We start from the raw sequence: 21178 nt of genomic DNA on the forward strand, positions 1-21178 counted from the left end.
GTTCAATCGATATATGAAAAAACCATAATTTCGAAAAGATAAATTGATTAACAAAAGAAAATTTACAATGTTAATCTAATCTTTGAGAAAGAAAAAAAATAAGAAGCATTTCATTCCTTGAATGTAAATAAGTATTTTATATACCAGAGAGATTTATTTCATGTATAAGAAAGAAATATGAATTTATGAGTCTATTAAATGTCGATTGAAAAAAAAAACAAACAGATACATATATATATATAAAAAAATTTTATTCTGGCAATCGTGCCTAACGGGAGTGGTCGTATTACATATACATGCATGTACATATACTTTAGTTTCAAATTTTTTCTGGTTTTTTATTTGTTTTTTTATCATAGAATATTCGATCCACTATACATGTATACATTTAAACGTGTGTGTGTATATATATATATATATACACATATATGTTTATATATATATTTTAATTTTATTTATTATTTTATTAGTTATTTTATTAGTTTATTATATATATTAGGTGTAAAATAATATTTACAAAAAATAAAATATTTTTTTCTTCAAATTGTTCTTTTGTATATATATATATATATATATTCTTCATATATATTTGGTATTAAAATCCTTTCATAAAGTCACTATAACTTTATGATTGTAAAAGAATATCAATCAGATTAATATGGAGCAATTAGAGATTAATAAGGAGGAATATGAAGCTTTATTAATTTTTTATCACAATATAAAGATAGGTTAACAAAAATTAATAAAAAAAAAAAAAGAAAAAGCCAAATGATATTGATGAAAATATTTTAGAAAAAAATTATCAATATAAAAAATTGTATCTATATATACAAATTATATATATATAATATTTATATAAAATATATATATATCTTTCTGTTTAATTATTAAACGACGTGATATTCTATATATAGTATGTGATAAAATCAGAGATCAGTAAACAGAGATCTTTAGGCATGTAATAAATATTGAAGCTGTTTTTTCAACAAAAAAAGAAATGAATCGGAGATATAATTTTACAATAGAAAGTACAGTTCGAGATTTTTCTTTTTGATCTTTAATCCAAAGTTGAATTTATTGAAATAATAGTCAATATCATAATAACGAAATATAAATTTACGTATACATTTTCGTGTCCCTTTTTTATGAACTCGTTTAATAATTTATCTTACATTTTATAAAAAACTTGGGAGGAAGAATTGAAAATTAATAAAAACATATGATTGAAGAAACTGAAACTGGTTTTTTCTGTATCTCCGATGTATGAGATCAAAAAAATTTTACTACCAAGAAAAAAAAAAGAAAGGAAAAAATAAGAAGACAGGATTGATCAAATCAAATGAGAGATTGTGATTCTTTTTTTTTTATATATAACCTGCATAGCAATTAAGGACAAGTCCCAAGGTATTCGTAGATTATAATACATTAGGTTGATCCATAAATAAAAAATTTGTAAGATAAATACGGACGAATATCTTATATACTTTGTTCTTTACCATCTTGTCTTAATCATTGTTACATGTACTGTGTTATATGTATTGCGTGTAAAGTGATTATATAATTATAATTAAAATAATTTATTAAAACTTGACGACGATATAATTTATCGAATTTATTTCTCGAAGTTTAAAAAATAAAAAAAAAAAACCGATTCATGTCTCTCCCGTTTAAAATGTTTAAAACTGAATAACATCTTCCATTAACAATATGTTAATTCGAAGATTATTATGACCGATCACGATGATCTAATACTTGTGTTAACACATGCATATAATCATTAAACTATAAAATTATATATAATTATCTCGTCAATATAAGTATAACTCGTCATTATAATATTATCCATTACGTAAAATCATGTTAAAATTTAATTGAATTTATATATGATCCAATATATCCAAAATTCAATTGAATTTATATATGATCCAATATATCCAAAATTTTTTTCATATTTTTTAAAAATTTATATTTGATTGTTATAATTCATTACAACTCAACTATGTACTGTATACGATAATTGTTATTATTTTCACTGATATATAGATAACAGACATATCAACAATATGAGCGATTTAATATTCCTCTCTACGTTCGTTTCTCGTTTTTGTCTCTCGATTCGATAGAGAAAGAAGAAGAAGAAAAAGAAAAAAGAAACACGCCAGAATAGAGGAGGAGGAGGAGGAGGAAGAGGAAGAGGAAGAGGAAAAAGAAAAAACGAATTTGAGAGATCGTAAAGTAACAGAGGAAAGAAAGAAGGTCAACGATAGAAGAAGAAAGACGAGAATAATACTAACACGTAAGAAAAAAAAAAAAAAACAAGTATACAAGCCCTACTTGAGTTCCAATTCGGAGCATGCGTGGTAGTATCGTATAAGCAGCGGCGTTCCTACTATAGGAACTCCCCCAAGTTAAAGTCTAGAAGGCGTTAGCCAAGCTTGCAGTCAGTTTGCCGCCACTATTCGCACGGTATACACATATTTTTCCTCTTTCTCTCTTTTTCTGTCTATTTCTCTGCCTCTGTTTTTCTCTTTCTCACCCATGTATTTTTCTCAAGAGTTACTTCGTTAGAAAATCGTGAGATAGGTATATCTTAAGATCACAAGTATAGTTTAGATTTAGAAAATTCAGATAGTGGGAGATCGTGAGAGTGAAACAGAAATAGGTTATTCTTCTTTCTTTGTGTGTGAGTACTGTCTATCTGTCTCTCTCTCTCTCTCTCTCTCTCTCTCTCTCTCTCTCTCGCTCTCTCTCTCTCTCTCTTTCTCTCTTTTTCTTTGTATTTACACCAACGAGGTTCATCTCTTTTACTCTATCTCTATCTCTATCTCTATCTCTATCTCCTTTTCTCTTTCTCTTTCTTTGTCTTTCTTTCTCTACCTCTTTTTATTCCTATCAATCTTCTACGTTCGCTCATTCGTACGTTCGCACGACGTACATGTACGTTTATTCGCCCAATCGTTTCATAAAGACATTCATTATTTTAATCTATTATTAGATTTATATTTAAAGAAAATTCTGTACGTACGTGTGTGCACGCGCGCTCGTGTGTGTGTCTATGCGTGTGTTTGCGTGCTTGTGTACGTGTTTTTTTTTTCTCAAACAAGAGAAGAAAATAATATTTTTAATATTTTCTTTAATAACATGTGTACGACATTCATTGATATTCAGAATTTATTTTTATTTCTATAAAAAAAAAAAACTTTTTTGTTTCTTTCGGACGATATAAATTCGAGTATTTAATAGATGAAACATTTATACTTATTATTTATACAAATTTTTATCTCTCTGTATGTCCATTCGTCTGCCTATCTGTCTATCTATCTGTCTCTCCTCTCTCTTTCTCTCTCTTTTCTTTTTCTCTTTTTCTTTTACGTGTTGTATATAGAATCTCGTGTTTCATACAAAATTTATTCAATGCGATATGATAAAGACTTGTTTTGTCATTTTCGTTTCAATCTAGCTCACGAACGAACATGTCTTGCTTAAGAAAAACAAAATAAAAGAAGAAAGAAAAAGAAATAAAAAAAGGATCATGGGTCTTCTCTTACGAGCAGAATATTAAGTCATCTAGCATGATAAAAAAGTGAAAAGAGAATTAAGAAACAAATTTTAGTTAATTCCATGATCACGAGTACGTACATTCGTGTTAAACACAAAAAATGCTAAAAGATGAAAAAAAAAAAAAAAAGAAATTAGAAACATTTGTCGAGAAAGATTAGAAACGTATTGTAAGTTAATCGATTAAATCTAAGGTCAATCTTTTTTAAATGAAATAAAAAATCGATAGAAACGAAAAAAAATATTTACTTATTTTCCATTTGTTATCTTTCTATTACATCTTTACGAGTGATTTTACGAGTTAATCTTTTACACATTTCGATCAAATTTCACGATAGTGATTAATATTTTGATGCGTTGGAAAACAAGATTATGTAAATAAAATTTTCATTCACTTTATCATTTCACTACAGTTGAACTTTCATTGATCGATCAATACATTGTAAAATTGTAAAGTTTTTACTGCTTTTTCTTTTCTTTTCTTTTTTTTTATCACTTCGACACATACATTAAACGCGAATTATAAATATATTGAAAAGGTTTGTTTAGTAACTGTTCTAATGGAACATTTCGTAAAAAAGGAGAATATTTCTACGACTAACTTCAATAAAATTGTAATTACATATATCCTAACGTTATGCAATAATTATCGAGCATTGAGAAAAACCTGAATTCTTAATAAACTTGAATAATGATTTCTAATTGCGTATTATAATAAAAGAAAATAATGATTAAGATGAGGAAATTATATTTTGTAGGTGTTGATTATAACGATATTCAATCGATGAAATCTAATCGTGATTGAATATATTACACACACGAGTGATAAATTCTATCGGCTATAAACATTAATATTTATATATATGTATATAAACTTGCGTAAATATTTAAGTTATTTTTCTTATTAAAATGAACTTTTTATCAAACCGGTTTTAAATGTGACAATATTATTGTAATCAAAGCGTCGATTTTTTCTTTTTTTTTTCTTTCTCAATATTTTTATCTTTTATTACATAAAAATTGGAACGTTTAATAATTTATACTATCGGTGGGTTAACATTGTCGAATAATTTATTTTTGATATCTAGCAAAGTTTTAAGATTTTTCGAATTCAATGCATGTCACGTAAATTTTTATCTGATCGAGAAAACACAAACATTTCTTTGAAATATTAACGACCCATCTCTCTCATTGAGTTCTAATTCGATATCATCGAGCAGGTAGAATAAACGCATGCGCATATACAGTAAAAATAGAAGTTGATGAACGAGAAAAGTGTCTGCCATTGATTAACGTACCTATTCTTTTTTAAACATATTTGTATAACTTTCGATTTAATTAATCCCTTTTGTAATACGTTTCAAAGAAAAAAAAAAAAAGAGAGAAAGAGAGAGAAAATTATTAACATCAACAAAGACATTGATTCGACTTATTTTTTATGAAAAGAAAAGAATAAGAAAAAAGAAAATCAAAAAACAAGTATTTTGAAATATTATTTTATATTTGATTTTACAATTGGCACATAAGACTTTGTTTTGAACATATTTGAAGATGTTATTTTTAAATAATCATATAAATTCTTCATATTTTCCTACAACAAACATACAAGTATAAAAATAATAAAATACATATCACTATATTATTCCGTATGTCAATGACGCAATGTCAGCAACACAATCCGTCTGCAATGATCATTTTTTTATTCTGAATTTGAATATATTAATAACAATTTCTTCACTCACTTTTTTATTCGTATAAGAGTATAATAGTTTAATCCTATAATCGATTTCTTCTCATTACGTGTTTATAAAAAGAAAAATAAGGAAAAAGAAAAAAATTATTCGTTTTTATTTGTTAATATTTAAACAAATAAATGTTATTTTAAATATTACAACCGGAAATTTGTATTCTCGTAAACTTGACCAATTGACATTTCACTAATCATTGAACTTATTTATCGACCTACATATCTGTGTTATTTATTTTTACTTACATATTTGTGTTAGTTATTTCGGGTGATTAAAATTAAAAGAAAAAAAAAAAAAGAAAGAAAAAAAAAGAACAAGAAAGACTCAGTTCTCTTTGTTTTAATGATTAGATCAATAGGTAACAATTCGTATTATCTATTTAAATGATATACTTTTTACAGAGAGATATTAATAAGTTCTAATATTCCACAGCATTATTCTATGATTCATACATTGCTATGCATTAATGTTTTTCATTGAATAGTTCTTATTTATATATGTGTAAAAACTCGAGATACACATAAGTAATGTATGATGAATATCTGTTTAGATAAATGTCAAAAGGTCGCTTATTATTTCATTACTAAATATAAGATGAAACAAAACGACAAAGAAATAATTTTATTACTTACTAATTGTAAGTATAAACAACAAAGTTTATGAATAACGTTGACAGTAACAAATATTGCATTAAAATTATTCACAAAATAAAAGATGAAAAAGACGAGAGAGAGAGAGAGAGAGAGAGAGAGAGATTCCTCTCTCGACGAATATATTTAATCAAAAATTAATTTAATTCACAATTGTTCTTATTTTCTATTTTTCAGAAATAAATCAAAAACCGGATCAATTTTCAAAAGAATGCATCCTGCATTGAAAACTTTTTGAATTATCAAATACATTGGTGGTAAATTTTCATCATGGATTCAAATGTGAACATATTCAGCAATTCAGAAGAGAAGAACGATATCACGAAAGATAAATCGCACAATATCGAAGTCTCGACGGATTTAGGACATCTTATGAAATTAGAACCATTGGACATTGAATTCAATGATATAGCTTATAGCGTGCCTATAGGAAAAAAAGGTAAGCGAAATAAGAACAAATTATTCATATAAAAAAAGAGAGAAAAAAGCAAAAAGAAAAAGTAAAAAACATCCATCGTTATTTCCTATCGACAATTTTATTGATACACGTTGGAAATAAATTGTCTTTTCTTTGCTTTTTCTTTTTCCTTTTTCTTTTTTTTTTTTTTTCTTTTTTTCCATTTACATGCTCATCCTATTTTAAAAATTAGAAATTCTAAAGAAGATAAAACAAGTTCTGTTTTCTTTTCTTTTCTTTTTTTTCTCTTTTTTTCTCCTTTTTTATCTTTTACCACGAAGGCCACATTACCTCAATTAACAATCTGAATCATTGCATTTCGAAGTATACGTCATTGCGTACGTCTGCAGTAACATACACATACATACATACATAGATAATAAAGATAAAAGATAAGAAATGTTTTTCTCTCTCCTTTTTTCTTCTTCCCTCGTATTATTTTTCTTCTTGTTTCTTTTCTTTTATCCTATGAACATTCTATATCATTATTAGACCGAACGTGTTTTTCCTTCGAATAAATTCTAGTAAAGATTGCAATGATAAAAAAAATATAGTTGAAACATTAGCGAGAGATGCGATGGATAAAATTAAAGATGCTTGTATACTTAAAAAAAAAAAAAAAGAGAAACCCACAAGATGTTATGTAATATCTTTTTAATCGATCAATCGATTGAAATAATTTACCACCAATTTTCATTTCACTAATTATCGATTTGATAGATAAAAAAGAACACTTAAATATACAAATGATTTAACAACTGTTAATTAACAATTTTTCAAGTGTTTGAAAGAGTGCTTTTAAGAGAGAGAGAAAAAATATGAATGATAAAAAAAAAAGATAAGATAAAAATAAATATTTCAAGTAAGATCAGTAGAAATTATTTTATAAAAAATATCCAAGAACATAAAAGCACAGTCACGGTGAATGTCCGAGAGATACATCCTGTTATAATTATTATCATTCGGGATAGCATTATAGTGAAACAGTGACGTTTCACTTTCTATCCACCCACAACATGAATCTCTCTCTCTCTCTCTCTCTCTCTCTCTCTCTCTCTCTCTCTCTCTCTCTCTCGCTCTTTCTCTCTCTCCCTCTTTCAAAATAAAATCAGATTATTTTGTTTGTAGCCATCGATTATGTAATGTTTTAGATGCATACATTCACATCATCTTTCATTTTATTGAATCGTTAGAAATGCTTTTAACGTCTGTTCAAAGTTCTTCTCTAATGATGGAAATCCTTGAATGTATGTTTATCTTCATAATTACATAAAATAGCATTGATAATTTCCATAAAACGGAACATTCGTTTCAACATAACGTAAACATTTAAATGATAATAATTTTTATAATTCAATTAATTTCTACGTATAATTACGAATTCTACAAATCAATAAGATTCAATCGATCATATTTCATTCACAAAAATATGCAATAATTAGAAGTGTCTCATACATATGTATATATAAGATAACCTTATGATTTATCACTAATATTTGATGATACTCATAGATTTGCATAATTAATGAAATTTAGAATTTCGTTGAAGTTAAAAATTAGTATAACTTCGATTAGAAAATCTCTTGAGATAGGATAAAATAAAGTAATTCGTTTAAATGATAATGTGAAAGTGATGAAAAGAAGTATGACAGTGAAGGTTACTACTTTCATCGATAATTCTTCTTTACTAAAAGGCAAACCCGTTCGTATCGTTTAAATCGAAAACTATTCTGAGTTGACAAGAAACATCATTGAAATAGTCGAGATACTTTCGTTATAAACATTTCCATTAAATTATTGCTTTTATAAATAAAAGAAAAAAAAAACTGTGAACTTGAAAAATTATTAATTTGATTTTTACTTATAATTAATAAAATGATATTCTTATTAAAGTTAGTTCTCTCTATCTATCAATCTATCTATATTTATTTCTTACAATTTATTAACATACATATATTTCATTCTACTGATTCATAACTACTATTAAATTTATCCTTCTTGGATTAGATAACTCCAAAAAATGATCTTATCATATTAATGTATATAGAAGAATATATGATTTCTTATAACAAAATACTATAAGCGTTTCGTAGCAAAAAAAAAAAAAAAAAAAGAGGAAATTAATACTATCAACATATCATTTATGTAACACATTAATTATTTCTTTTTTTATATCGTTTACGTTAGGCAATTAAAAAAATCTGAACGCATGGATATCTGTAATTTATTTTCATATTCGAAGTTCTCTTTTTTCTCTTTTGCTCTTTTTATATTTATCAAAGGAAAACGTAATCTATTTTAATAATGTTTCATTCATCTTATAATTATCTTTCTATATTACTTTAATAAAAATTTGTTTAATTTTATTTTCATTAAAATATTGATAAACTTTATACCAACTTGGAATAGCCATTTCTGTTAAGAAAAAAAAAATATATATATATATATAAGCATTAGAATGTTCGTATAAGATTCTTAGAACTATAACTAAATAATAAAAACATGATTAGGATAAATCGTAAACTCTATTATAACGAAAAAGTGTAAAAATAGTGCAGAATGCATAAGATCTATCCATTCGTTTCTAATGTTAAAATTTCTAATGTCAACGATAAAAAAATGAAAAGAAAGAAGAAAACGATATTACCAGTAGCCTTTGTAAAGTTTGTTAACGCTTAGGTTGTTAAGACTTAGAAAAAGAAAAGAGAGAAAGAGAGAAAGAAAAACAGTCTTTTGTACGCTCAAATGCCTCGTAAATCTTCGAATTATGTTGAACGTTTCCGTACTGTGCAAAAGATGCGAATGAGTGTGCACTTTTACGAAGCAGGAAAATACCAAAGAAAATGTAATATATAATAGAAAGGTTAAATTGCTTTCCGCTTGCTGGAGACGTCAACCAGTTGGAGAACAAATGCTTTTGTAGCCAATGATTTGTTGCCAGAGGCGAGAACAAGAAAGAAAAAATGGTCTTCTTTTATAATTCGAATGACTATATTGAATTAAATTAAATACATAAAGCATAATAAATAAATAAATATATATATATGTATATATATATATACACACACACGCACACACACACACACATATATATGCTTATATATTTATACTTACATAGATATCTATAAATAAAAAAATGTACCTCATAAGTTTAGCATATATATTATGAATAATACTAACGCGAAGATCATCGTTTTATCTTGTTATTTTCCTCTTTTTTTTCATTTTATTTTTTCAGATATTTTTTAATATTATTCGCCTTGTTTTTTAATATATGTATATATCCACGTGTTTAATCTTATCGTATATTTTTATTCGACATTTATATTTTTTATATATAGAATTTTTTTATATACAGAAAAGATGTTTTTTTTTTTTTTTACAAATTTTTTACTTTTTCTTTCATTTCTCTTCTTCTTTTTTCGCCTTATTTTATACAATATTGCTTGTTCATTTTTTTTATATTCATTACATCTACCCATGTATATATTTATACATGCATACGTAGGATTACAATTAAGGAAAAAAAAATAATTGTTTAATTATGCTTGAAAAAAAAAAAGAAGTGGAATGAAAATTACCGATTAATTATAATTAATTTACATAATGCAATATAAATATTGTGTGCAAAAATTATTGAATAAATTTTTATTATTTTAAATTATTTGCAATTCCTTATCACATATTACATTTGCATATTGCTCTTACATATATTCTTGCAAGACCTTCTTTTTCTAATTTATGCATGAGTAAATAGAGTACGAATTTCTTATTCGTTAATAATGCATTCCCATCTTTTTATCTGGCTTTTATAGGATCTAAAGTAATATTAAAAGGAATCAGTGGTCAATTTAAATCCGGTGAATTGACCGCCATTTTGGGTGCTTCCGGCGCGGGAAAATCAACTTTATTAAACATTCTTGCTGGATATAAGTAAGTATTAAATGAATCCATAAAATATTATAATTAGAGAAAAAAGAAAAAAAAAAGATACAAAGGAAGTGTTTTAATGACTTGTTACGTTTAGCATAATTAGAATTTAAAATAGATATTTTCCGACCGATGGAATGTAGTAGTACGTGTTAAAAGTAAAAGGTCGTGAATATTTTGAACTCGATTGTGGCAAGGGAAATTAAACTTCGAATAGATTTACTTTAAAAAAAAGGAATCTAAAGTCAAGTTAAACGATGATTAAATAAATTATCGATTCGAAAAGAAAAAATCTTGTTACAAAAACGTTGATTAGAATATCAATTATTACTTAACTTTATAATCATATTATGCTCTTAATTATCGATAAACTAGTTTATGATATAATTGAATGAGTGATCTATTTAAAGGAACTTCTTTTTTTCTCTTTCTCTCTCTCTCTCTCTTTTCTTTTCTTTCCTTTTCAATCTCTATATGTTAATATCATTATATTATTTTTTTTGTAGATGCGAAGGAGCCACTGGTTCGATAAACGTTAATGGACAGCCGAGAGACGTGAATGAATTTAAAAAAGGTTCTTGTTATATAATGCAGAATGATTTAATTCAACCTAAGCTTACTATCTATGAAGCAATGTGTTTTGCTATCGATTTAAAACTTGGCTCGAAGTTAACGAAAACAGAGAAATCAGCAGCAGTAAGTGAATAATTCTTTTTTCCTTATTTCCATAAAATTAGAATAAAATAAGAAGGAGAAACAAAAAGAAAAAGAAGAAAAAGAAATATAGCAATCGTAAAAATAATTAATATCTCGATATACGTATCCGATTGTACTATCTCTCTTACGAATCTTATTTTAATCTGTTATTAATTAATTAACACATTATACGAATATAAATGTATAAACTTATAAAAAAAAATTTTAGATAAAAGAAATCATGGAAATATTGAGATTAACTAATGCAAAAAATACAGTTTCTGAAGAGCTTTCCGGCGGTGAAAAAAAAAGACTTTCGATAGCTTTAGAATTGGTTAACAACCCACCAGTAATATTTCTCGACGAACCCACCACGTAAGTTATCAAGAACTTTTTTTTTTCATCTTTGAGAAAAAAAGATATTGTAATTTATAAAGACAATTTTATTCTATCTAGAGGTCTCGACGAGGTATCCTCGGCGCAATGCATCTTACTTCTTCAAAAATTAGCAAAACGTTTAACGAGAACCGTAATATGTTCGATTCACACACCAAGTGCATCGATTTTTTCTAAATTTGATAACGTTTACGTTATGGCAAGTGGACAATGCGTTTATAGAGGATCTTCCAATAACGTGGTATCGTTTCTTCAACAAATTGGGATTGAATGCCCGATTCATTATAATCCAGCCGATTTCAGTAAGCCATTTCGAAAGAAAACGAAATTTTACGATTTCATGTATTTTTTTTTCTCTTTTATATTTAACAAAAAATTTATATCATTATTTAATATCATATTTTATGATTATTTTTTCTTCTTTTTTCTTTTTGTAGTCATTGAAGTTTCGACAGGAGAATATGGACAAGACTACATCGAACGAATGATCACTTACGTAAATACAAAATTACCAATCTTATCGATAACACGATCTACCAAAGAATTCGAGCTTGAAAGAAAACATCCTAGAATTTCATGGTACGAACAATTCGTCACGTTATTTAAAAGGATGATGCTGCAGTTGTATAGAGACAGAGTAAGGAATACAACAAAGAGAAAAAACATTAAAAAAAAAAAAATTTGTCACATTTATGTAAATTTTTTTATATCGTCACTTTATCATTATAGATCATTTGTTTGTATTTTTCAGAGATATGTATACCTCAAGATATCTTTAAACCTCTTTACGGGTATTATGAATGGTCTACTATTTTTAAATATTGGCAATGATGGCTCAAAAACCCTCTTCAATTTTGGTTTCTGCTTTATCTGCTTGATAGTCTTTCTTTACATACCGATGTTACCAATATTATTACGCTGTATGTAAAAATTTACTTAGATTTCTAAAAAATTGAAAAAAAAAGAAAATGGAAAACTATAATTTTAATTATTTCAGTTCCTTCCGAGGTTCTTCTGGTCAAAAGAGAACATTTCAACAGATGGTACAACCTCAGTTCTTATTACTGTGCTCTCTCTCTGTCTTACATTCCTGTACAGGTTGGTATATACCTACATGTATATATAAAAAAAGAGAGAGACATTTATTTAGATTTTAAAGAAAAAGGTATGTACTTATGATATATAATTTTACAGTTTTTCATAACATTTATATACGTTTCAATGGTTTATACGATCACTGGACAACCTCTCGAGTTACCTAGGATAAGTAAATTTTTTGCTATTTGCCTCCTTTGTGCTTTCATCGCTGAAAGTATAGCTCTATCTATTGCCTCTACATTGAGTATGGTGGTACGTAAAATAAACTTATTTTATATGTTTAAGATTTATGTATACTATAAATCATATGTTTCAGAATGGTATGTTCATTGGACCAACAATAGCAGCTCCTTTAATGTTACTCTCTGTACAAGGCATGGGAGATCCCGAACCAATGCCTATTTATCGCACAATAGTAATGTATTCAAGTTATTTAAGATATGGACTGGAAGGACTCATAGTAGCAACCTATGGCTATAACAGAGAAAAACTGCCATGTCCAATAGAAGAAATTTATTGTCACTACAGTGTACCGAAAGAATTATTGCGAACAATGAGTAAGAAATATTTCAAACAATTTTTAGAATTTCCTAACCAAATTATACGTTCATTTCTTTTTCAGAGATGGAGCATACCGTTTTTTGGATAGATATGACAGTCCTTATAATCATTCTTATTATCCTGAAAGCAATTACATTCTACTTATTGAGACAACGAATACAACCAAATAAAACTTTTCAAGCTCTCCAGCTCATTGGACGGATAGTAAAGAATCGTTTTAATAGTACCTGATGACTAGTAATTTTAGTTTTCAATGATGTTAACTTGAAAATTTACTTGTATTATACTACTATTATATTTTGTAATGGTAACCAATCAAAACTTTTTTTATCAAAACTTTAGTTTAGAAATCAATGGAAGATTTTAACTATTTCTAATAGAAAAAGACAAATTTAGTTGAAATTTAATTCCAGATTATATCAAGGTCTAAGCCTTATAAAATTTTACAAAATATTAGTTAGATATAAGAATAATCTTTTATATAATCTTTTATATATATATTTACAACTCTCTGACACAACTCTTTTGTTTTTATAAATATTATAGATTGTGATTATTAAGATTATTGTACAAAATATTATTTTTTATATTAAGATATATCAAGAGTAATAATGAATTTAAGTAATATGAGTCATTAATGTTCCTGATACAAGCACAAAGAAATATAGACCAAGTTCTTTCTTGTGAACTTTAAAAGAATGTTTATCAACGTCGAACATATAGATTATTATTAAATCTAATAAAAATATAAAAGTGGCACTAAATATTTTGTAAATTTAATAAAACAAAAAATTGTTATGCGTACCTATATAAGATTACAATAATTGGCAGTATTTTTTAATTTATAGGATCAATCCAAAACAAGAAGATGAACAAGTAATTGTAAGGTAAGTTGCTGAAAAAATTGTTATCTTCTTTTTATATAATATTAATACAACTTACATGTATTAACCAGCAAAAAGAAATTTGTTATTTGTTTCTATTCTAAAGTTCTTTTTTATGAGTAAGATGGCGCTGTAATGTTTACACACGAAATTTAACCACGAAAGCATAGAGATACAACGACGCTAGCTTCACGGATCGATTATCAATTATTGTTTTATAATGATCTAATAATAAATATGATTAACGTTTAATCCCTTTAATTTTATACAAAAGATTCAATTTAATACGTCTTCGATCAAGTCTCATAAATCGTACAATTGTGCAACACTCATAAACATATACTCATCTTCTAATAATTCAATTTCATTTTTACTAATTATAAGAATTATACAACGAAACATTTTTCGATATATTCGTCTTATTCAAAACAATTCTCGAGGATATATTGAGAATAAATGGAATATCAAAAATTATTGGATACCGTCGATATTTTAGGTTACGCGGGAATATGCACAAGCACGGAATTTTCTCAGCTTTTAAAAAATTCCCTCTTGATATTACAAAAAGAAAATCACTTTCGAAAATGTTATTATTGGGGTAAAATAAACGGCATACAAAAAGATTATCACATCGCTTTTGGATACGAGAAAGATTGTATGAACGGACAAATATATTACTACAGGTTATAAAGAAAGGTCTACGTAAAAAGAAAAAAAAAAATAAATTAATTAAAAAAAGAAAAAAAAAAGAAAGAAAAAACATTAAACGATATATAATTAAAATATAAATAATTGTTCGATCTCTATACAGTATGGATGGATTAAATTGGTTGTTATTACCAAAGTCACAAAAATATGCAAAATTTTTAACACCTCTGGCCGTTAACAAATTCGAAGGAGAACCATCGTTCGCTACGAATGTTTACGATTCTAATCCACCATTTCCACCAAACGAAGATCCTAAACATTATTACAACGTATAATAATTGGATCATCGTGCAATTATCTTATCGTTTATCGTTATCTATTAACGTTCTATATTTTTACGTATTTATTTTATTTTATTTTATTTTTTTATTTTTTTTCAGGAACCTATACCAAAAGAATTAAAGGAGGAAGATCGTTTAGCAACTATCGTTGAAACAATTAGAGAAGATGCAGCAATTATTCCTCGTGGTGGATGGTTCAAATGTTCGAACGGAGATATCGTAGAAAACGTAGCATTCGAGGGATTAGATTTACCAGACGCATCTAATCTTAAATCTTATTTACATGCACGCCCACCACAACAAAAATGGAATACTAATTTGTTATCAAGACCTGATTACAATTATGCTACCGATTTTCTTGATACCATCGATCTGGATGTTCCTCATGGTATTGAAATTATCTTACTCGTGTTTGAAAATGTATTAATAGAAAAATATGTTAACCTCGAACGATTCTATCGAATGAATATTTCCATTTTTGTTATATATGTATTTACCACGAGATATAAGAAAACGTAATATACAACTTACAGGATGCTGGAATCTGCAACTTATTTTGGAAGCACGTTTAATTATCCTACACAGTTTATATTGGCCTGGAATGACATTTTATCACAAGTTGAGTACCCCTCATTACGGTTTTTTATACGTCGGAAATGGTAAGAAGAATATGGATTTACCTTTCATGGTGTAACGTAATAATAAATAAATCGAGAAGATAAATCTCCTTCTAAAGGAAGAAAAAAAGGAAAAAAAGATTATCACCAGTAGTAATATTTGTTCGATTAAATATTAGAAAAACAAAATACAATATCTATTTTATTTATATATATATATATATCTATCTATCTATACAAATATGTAAACGTATATACATTTTGACTATGGTATTACGGTTTTCGCGGGAGCGCAAATAATTCGACCAATCAGAACGCTCGCCTTAGAGTAGATAAGATGGACCGTTTGAAAAGTACGCCAGAAGATGGCAGCACTGTAACGGCAGAAGGAAGGACGAGTTTCGAGTCGCAGTATACAACGGACACACAGGCGCAGTGACCGGCTTAGAGAGACGGAGTGAAGTGACGTTGCCAGTAACACTGCGAGAAGTCCCGTTTTTATTCTTAGAAATTTCCTCTGGATAATTTGGTCGTCCTTACCGGTAAGTACACATTTTTCATATTATATATATATATATATATACATATATATATACGTATATATTTTTTTCTTTTTTTTCCCTTATTTCTATACCCCTCGTCCGTCCGCTTACCCGTCCAACCGCCCGCCCGACTAAATCGCGTACAGAATCACGTATCAATCGTGTCGTTAGATCCGAACGAGAAAACGTTTACTTTCCGATCGGCTAAATAAAATGGAAAAAGAGGAAAAGGAGTTAGGAAGGAGAAAGGAGAACGAATACCGAAAAGAAAAGAAACGATGAAAGAAAAAAGAAAAAGCATAGCTTTTTTCAGTGGCTGCCCTTCACAAACCCCGAACGCGTCTTGCCTTGCCTTGCCTTGCCTTGCCTTTGCTTTCCCTTGCTTGTGCCGGGTGACGCCGGTTCATGTCGAAGTATACGTTCTTTCACGAACACGTGAAAGAGAAGGATCCTATCGTCGTAATACCTTCGAAATATCTTCACGATCGATCGGAGTCGAATCACCTATCGTATTTTTTTTTTCTTTTCTTTCTTTTTTTTTTCGTCGTTATGAAGGTCGCCCTACGCGAAAGAAAAAAGTATCAAACTTCGTATCTTTTGTTAGCAGCGATGTGCTCGGATAGAAATTAAGCGCGACGCAGATCGTTTCTTTCTCTCTCTCTCTCTTTCTTTCTCTTTCTCTCTTTTTCTTTCTCCATCTATCTATCTTTTTCTATCTTCTCGTCGTTGACAAGCGGCGTTCTCGTCTTCTTCGTCTTCTTCGTTTCCTTCCTTCCTTCTTTCCTTCCTTCCTTCCTTCCTTCCTTCCTTCCTTCTTTCTTTCCTTCTTTTTTTTTCTTTCTTTTTTTCTTTTCTCATTTGTTCGTTCGTTCGTTCGTTCGAAATATCCTCCACCGATTTCTACACAACCACGAAAATGGATATTATATTATTCATATAAATGAATATTGTATCATTGTATATTGCGAAAAGTTTCTCGAAATTATTAAAATAACGCGCAATAGAGACGCGACATTTTTTTTTTTTTTTTTCCTTTACGCGTTAAATACGTGTATGTATATGTGTACGTATATGTAATACACGATAAGAAAATATTATTATTGTTTTATGCGTATATACGTCGTCGTCATATACATGTGTACGTATATCTCTTTCAGATGAACGTTTCAATGTTTCTCTCGATAATTCCTATAGAATTTTGTTTCGTAATAGTAAAATGATATATTAAACGTTACTAATATGGAGGAGCATGTTCTTTTTTTTTTCTTTTTTTTTTTTTTTCGTTTTCTTTCCCCTCTTTTTCTTTACTAAGATATTTTAGAATATTTAGACAGGAATCGTATTGAAATGATATAATTCGTTAATTTTTTTTTTTTTTTTTTAATTCGTTTACATTTCTAATTATGTGTATATTTTGATTTCATTATTTTTAGTTTCTTTATATTGTTAATCGTTGGAAGAAACGTTAAATAACCTTTGTAATGATACATGTATACGTTTTTTTCCTTTCATCAAAGATTGTTATTACAATTTAGGTTATCTTAACGTTTCATTTTTCTTTTTTTCTTTCTTCCTTCTCCTTCATCTTTTTCTCTTCTTTTTCTGCTTCTTCTTCATCGAGAAAGTTTGTTCGTAGAATGGTGATATCGTGAAATACGAGACTCCGATTGGTCGATCGAGAAAGCGACCCTCCTGATTGGTGCATATTCGATCGTACTTAGAGATAATGAAATTCATTTCGACGAGAACATTATTGATCTCTCTCATTGGTCCAATCTTCTAATTACTATTACGATTAATTACTATTATTTCTGATTAGTGTGACAATCTGGATTTTGTACGTGCGTATCTGTGTATATGTACGTGTGTGCAGTTTTATTAATTTCTTTCCTTCTTTTGATACGAAATATAATCAATTCATAATTATCGAATAGAAAAACAATAATTGTTATTATTAATATTATTATTAATGTATAGTATAGGACAAGCTTGAATGAATATTTTCATTCTGTTGTATATTTTTTATGGTATATGTTTTTTGTCTTGTTAGTGTATTTTCAGTTGTATTCGTTTGATCTTTCTCTTTCTCTCTTACTCTCTTACTCTTCCGCTTTTTCTCTGTCTCTTTTACATGTCGCGTTTGTTGAACGATGAAACACACGACCGACTTGATTCAAGGTTAGCCGGGTCAACCTAAATTACAAACCCGTTGGCGAATGAAAAAAAGAATACTTTTTATTCTTTTTCACATCTTCGTTTCTTTCTTTTTCCATTTTTTTTTTTTTATACATGATCTGCACGTCGACATAACCTCTCTGTTCGATTTTCTATCTCTTTTTAGAACGATCGACCGTCATCTGATATTTCGTGTTTTTTTTTTTTTTTATTTATTTATTTCTTTTTTCTTTTCTTTTCTTTTTTTCTCGTTTCACTTCTCACTCTTTATTATAAATATTGTATGATATTCTTTTTATTGAGATCAAATTGTTATTATTGGTTTGAATTTTAGAAATTGAGGTTACTTCTCTCTTTACCACTTTCTTTCTTTCTTTCTTTTTCTCTTTCTCTTTCGTTGATAAAGGAGAGTAGGCTGCCTGTTAAGTATCTCAAGCATATCCCCGAGGGTAATAAATTAATCTCATTGTCTGCCAATTACAAAGTTCAGATTCTGTCTTCTTTCTTATTGCTCATTCAAGGTCTACGTTTTCTATGTAATATCATCTTGAAAATTTTCTTTCTCCTTTTTTCGCCGTCTCGTTTCTTTTCATAAAAGAAGAAAAAGAAATAAAAAAAAAAAAAGGAACAAGATTTGCTCTCATAAATTATACGTGTGTACATGTATATAAATATACACACATACGTACGTACGTACATATACATATAAATGTAAAAAAAAACATATATATGTACACGTATAGATACATTTATTAGATTAAGGAAGAGGAAGAGATAACGACGAAATTTTATTAGAATCAACGGAGAAACTTTTTTCCTGTCATTTTTATTTTATCAATAAATTTAATTGATAAATTTCTTTTTTCTAATTTTAATTTTTATTATTATTATTGTTGTTGTTGTTGTGTTGTCGTTGTTGCAAATATTAATTAAATTATTTAACGAAATAGAATTTTTTTTTAACAAACTATACATATATACTATCGTTTTGATTTACACATAAGGGACATAGGATGAATATTTGCTGATCATTTGCAATACGAATTAAATGCTCATGTGACCTTGATGCATATATGTATATATTATATACACATACATACGTTTCTTGATCGTTTCTCGATACAGACTTGTGTGTGTGTATACAGGGTGGACTAAAAGTTTCTAACTGATTGTACAAATCAATTAATCCTTTCTGATGCTTTTTAAGCTAATCTTTTTTTTATTTTTTTTTCAATTGTAAAATTGCAACGCTAATTGTAAGTTTAAAGAGTTACGAAATAGAGTAATAATTGATTTTTAAGATCGTCTGGAAACTTTTGGCTCACTCTGTATATACCTATGTATATATAACTACGTACACGTTCGTTCCATTTTAAAAAATTTATAATAATCATGCAAAGAAAAAAAAAAAATGAGAAAAAAAGGAAGAAATTTTTTCCATTCTGGCAAAGTCGTTTAGCATAAGCAAATCACTGCGAGAAACAAAAGTTGTAGGTCTTGATTCGTGACTAATCCATCTTTGCATGACGTATCGTGATCGTGCGAGGATGCTAACAAGAATGGAAGCTTATCATCGTCGTAAAGAAATTCCCGCGAACGATTGAAAACGCTTTTCTTCGAACGTGACTAACGCAGTGGTAAAAAATTTATGATGCTTTGAAATTAAAACGATAACAAGAAAAAAAGAAATAAAAAAAAAGGATATATATATATATATATATAAGTTGTAAACCTATAATAGATCTACATTACAATAAGATAAATTTAAATTAGAAACAAAGAAAAAGAGTATACCATCTACAAATTAAATCGACATCTATCTCTCTGGAGATAATATTAATTACCGATATATTAGAATTAAAACAAACTATATTTTACAAAAATTCGATTCGAGAAAAAGAAATAACAATCGATTCAGTTTATTTCAATCGTTCGTCATTATCGATTAAAATTCGAACAGATGCAGATACGATTACGTACTACAATTGTAAGATCAATTTCTCTTAATGTTTCTTTCGATAACCGATAGAATTTATTTTCGTGCAAGAACGTAGACGAAGAAGAAATCAATGAGGTGCCGATAACCTCGGCGCTTTGCTTCTTCTCCCCCGCAAAGCCTCCGGCTCTCTTTTTTATCCGATTCATATGCACAGCCGTACGTGTGCAATCGTGTAGTCAATTCCGAGCACGGACTACCAAGTTCCGGTTCCTATTCAAGTGCTATTCTCTCGTATTTTCTACGTACCATCCCTCCCCCTTGTCCTCCCCCTCTGCCACCTTAGTACTCCTTCTCTTTCTCCTTCTTCTTCATCTTTTTTCTTCTTTCCATCTTCCTCTCTTTCTCTATCTTTTTTCTCTCTCTCGTTCTATCTCGTTTTCTCTATCGTTGTCTCTTTCCTTCTCTATCTTTTTATCTCTATGCCTTTGTACCAAGCCGAGAATTTTTCTCCATGGATTCGTTTTTCCATCATTCACATTCTCACTTCTCGATTCAATGATATCCATTGAATCTCAAGTTTCAGGAAACTGGATCCTCGCTCTTAGATTATCTCGGACCTGTTTTTTAATATCGCTTCTTTTAACTTCGTTTAAAGTTTTCTTCACTTTTTTTCTTCCTTTTTTTCTTTTCTTTTTTTTTTTTTTTTTTTTTAAATCATATTCTTGATGATTGATGTTCTGTAGGTTTATATACTAGGTGCACGATAAGTCAATTGGATAAGAATGTATTTTTATTGCAATTTAATTAACAGGCGTTTAGTTATACAGACGACTCTATTTATATTTAATTAAATATAATAATTTCTTTCCATATAATTTGTTCGAATATTAATAAAAATGCAGAGTTGGCTAAAAGCCTTAAGTGAGTTTTAAAAAGCT

General features: G+C 28.0%; 3 protein-coding genes across 5 annotated transcripts in view; all 3 read left to right on the plus strand.

The window, feature by feature from the left end:
• Window positions 1-2318: 2318 nt before the first annotated feature.
• On the plus strand, window positions 2319-13415 carry LOC122633206 (ATP-binding cassette sub-family G member 1-like). Of its 3 annotated transcripts, none has more exons than XM_043820862.1 (12): window positions 2319-2466; window positions 6134-6395; window positions 10229-10346; window positions 10850-11039; window positions 11269-11414; window positions 11496-11737; window positions 11873-12072; window positions 12187-12355; window positions 12433-12533; window positions 12630-12785; window positions 12850-13090; window positions 13156-13415. In XM_043820862.1, the coding sequence occupies exons 2-12, from the start codon at window positions 6227-6229 to the stop codon at window positions 13323-13325; spliced, it is 1902 nt and encodes a 633-aa protein (XP_043676797.1). In that variant the 5' UTR covers window positions 2319-2466; window positions 6134-6226; the 3' UTR covers window positions 13326-13415. The 3 variants fall into 3 exon arrangements, with proteins under 3 accessions (XP_043676797.1, XP_043676796.1, XP_043676798.1); XM_043820861.1 differs by lacking the exon at window positions 2319-2466 and adding an exon at window positions 2477-2683; XM_043820863.1 differs by lacking the exon at window positions 2319-2466 and adding an exon at window positions 2477-2583.
• A 203-nt stretch (window positions 13416-13618) lies between these two features.
• On the plus strand, window positions 13619-15729 carry LOC122633207 (radial spoke head protein 9 homolog). The gene is made up of 4 exons (XM_043820864.1): window positions 13619-14661; window positions 14790-14955; window positions 15067-15355; window positions 15501-15729. The coding sequence occupies exons 1-4, from the start codon at window positions 14435-14437 to the stop codon at window positions 15659-15661; spliced, it is 843 nt and encodes a 280-aa protein (XP_043676799.1). The 5' UTR covers window positions 13619-14434; the 3' UTR covers window positions 15662-15729.
• Window positions 15730-15810: 81 nt separating this feature from the next.
• LOC122633042 overlaps window positions 15811-21178 on the plus strand; it is a 13384-nt gene continuing 8016 nt past the window's right edge. The window contains exon 1 of the mRNA XM_043820519.1: window positions 15811-16126. The gene's annotated coding sequence lies outside the window, so the exon portion shown is untranslated. The remainder of the gene's footprint in view (window positions 16127-21178) is intronic.

The sequence above is a fragment of the Vespula pensylvanica genome, chromosome 11 (genome assembly GCF_014466175.1).
Source record: "Vespula pensylvanica isolate Volc-1 chromosome 11, ASM1446617v1, whole genome shotgun sequence".
Classification (NCBI taxonomy): domain Eukaryota; kingdom Metazoa; phylum Arthropoda; class Insecta; order Hymenoptera; family Vespidae; genus Vespula; species Vespula pensylvanica.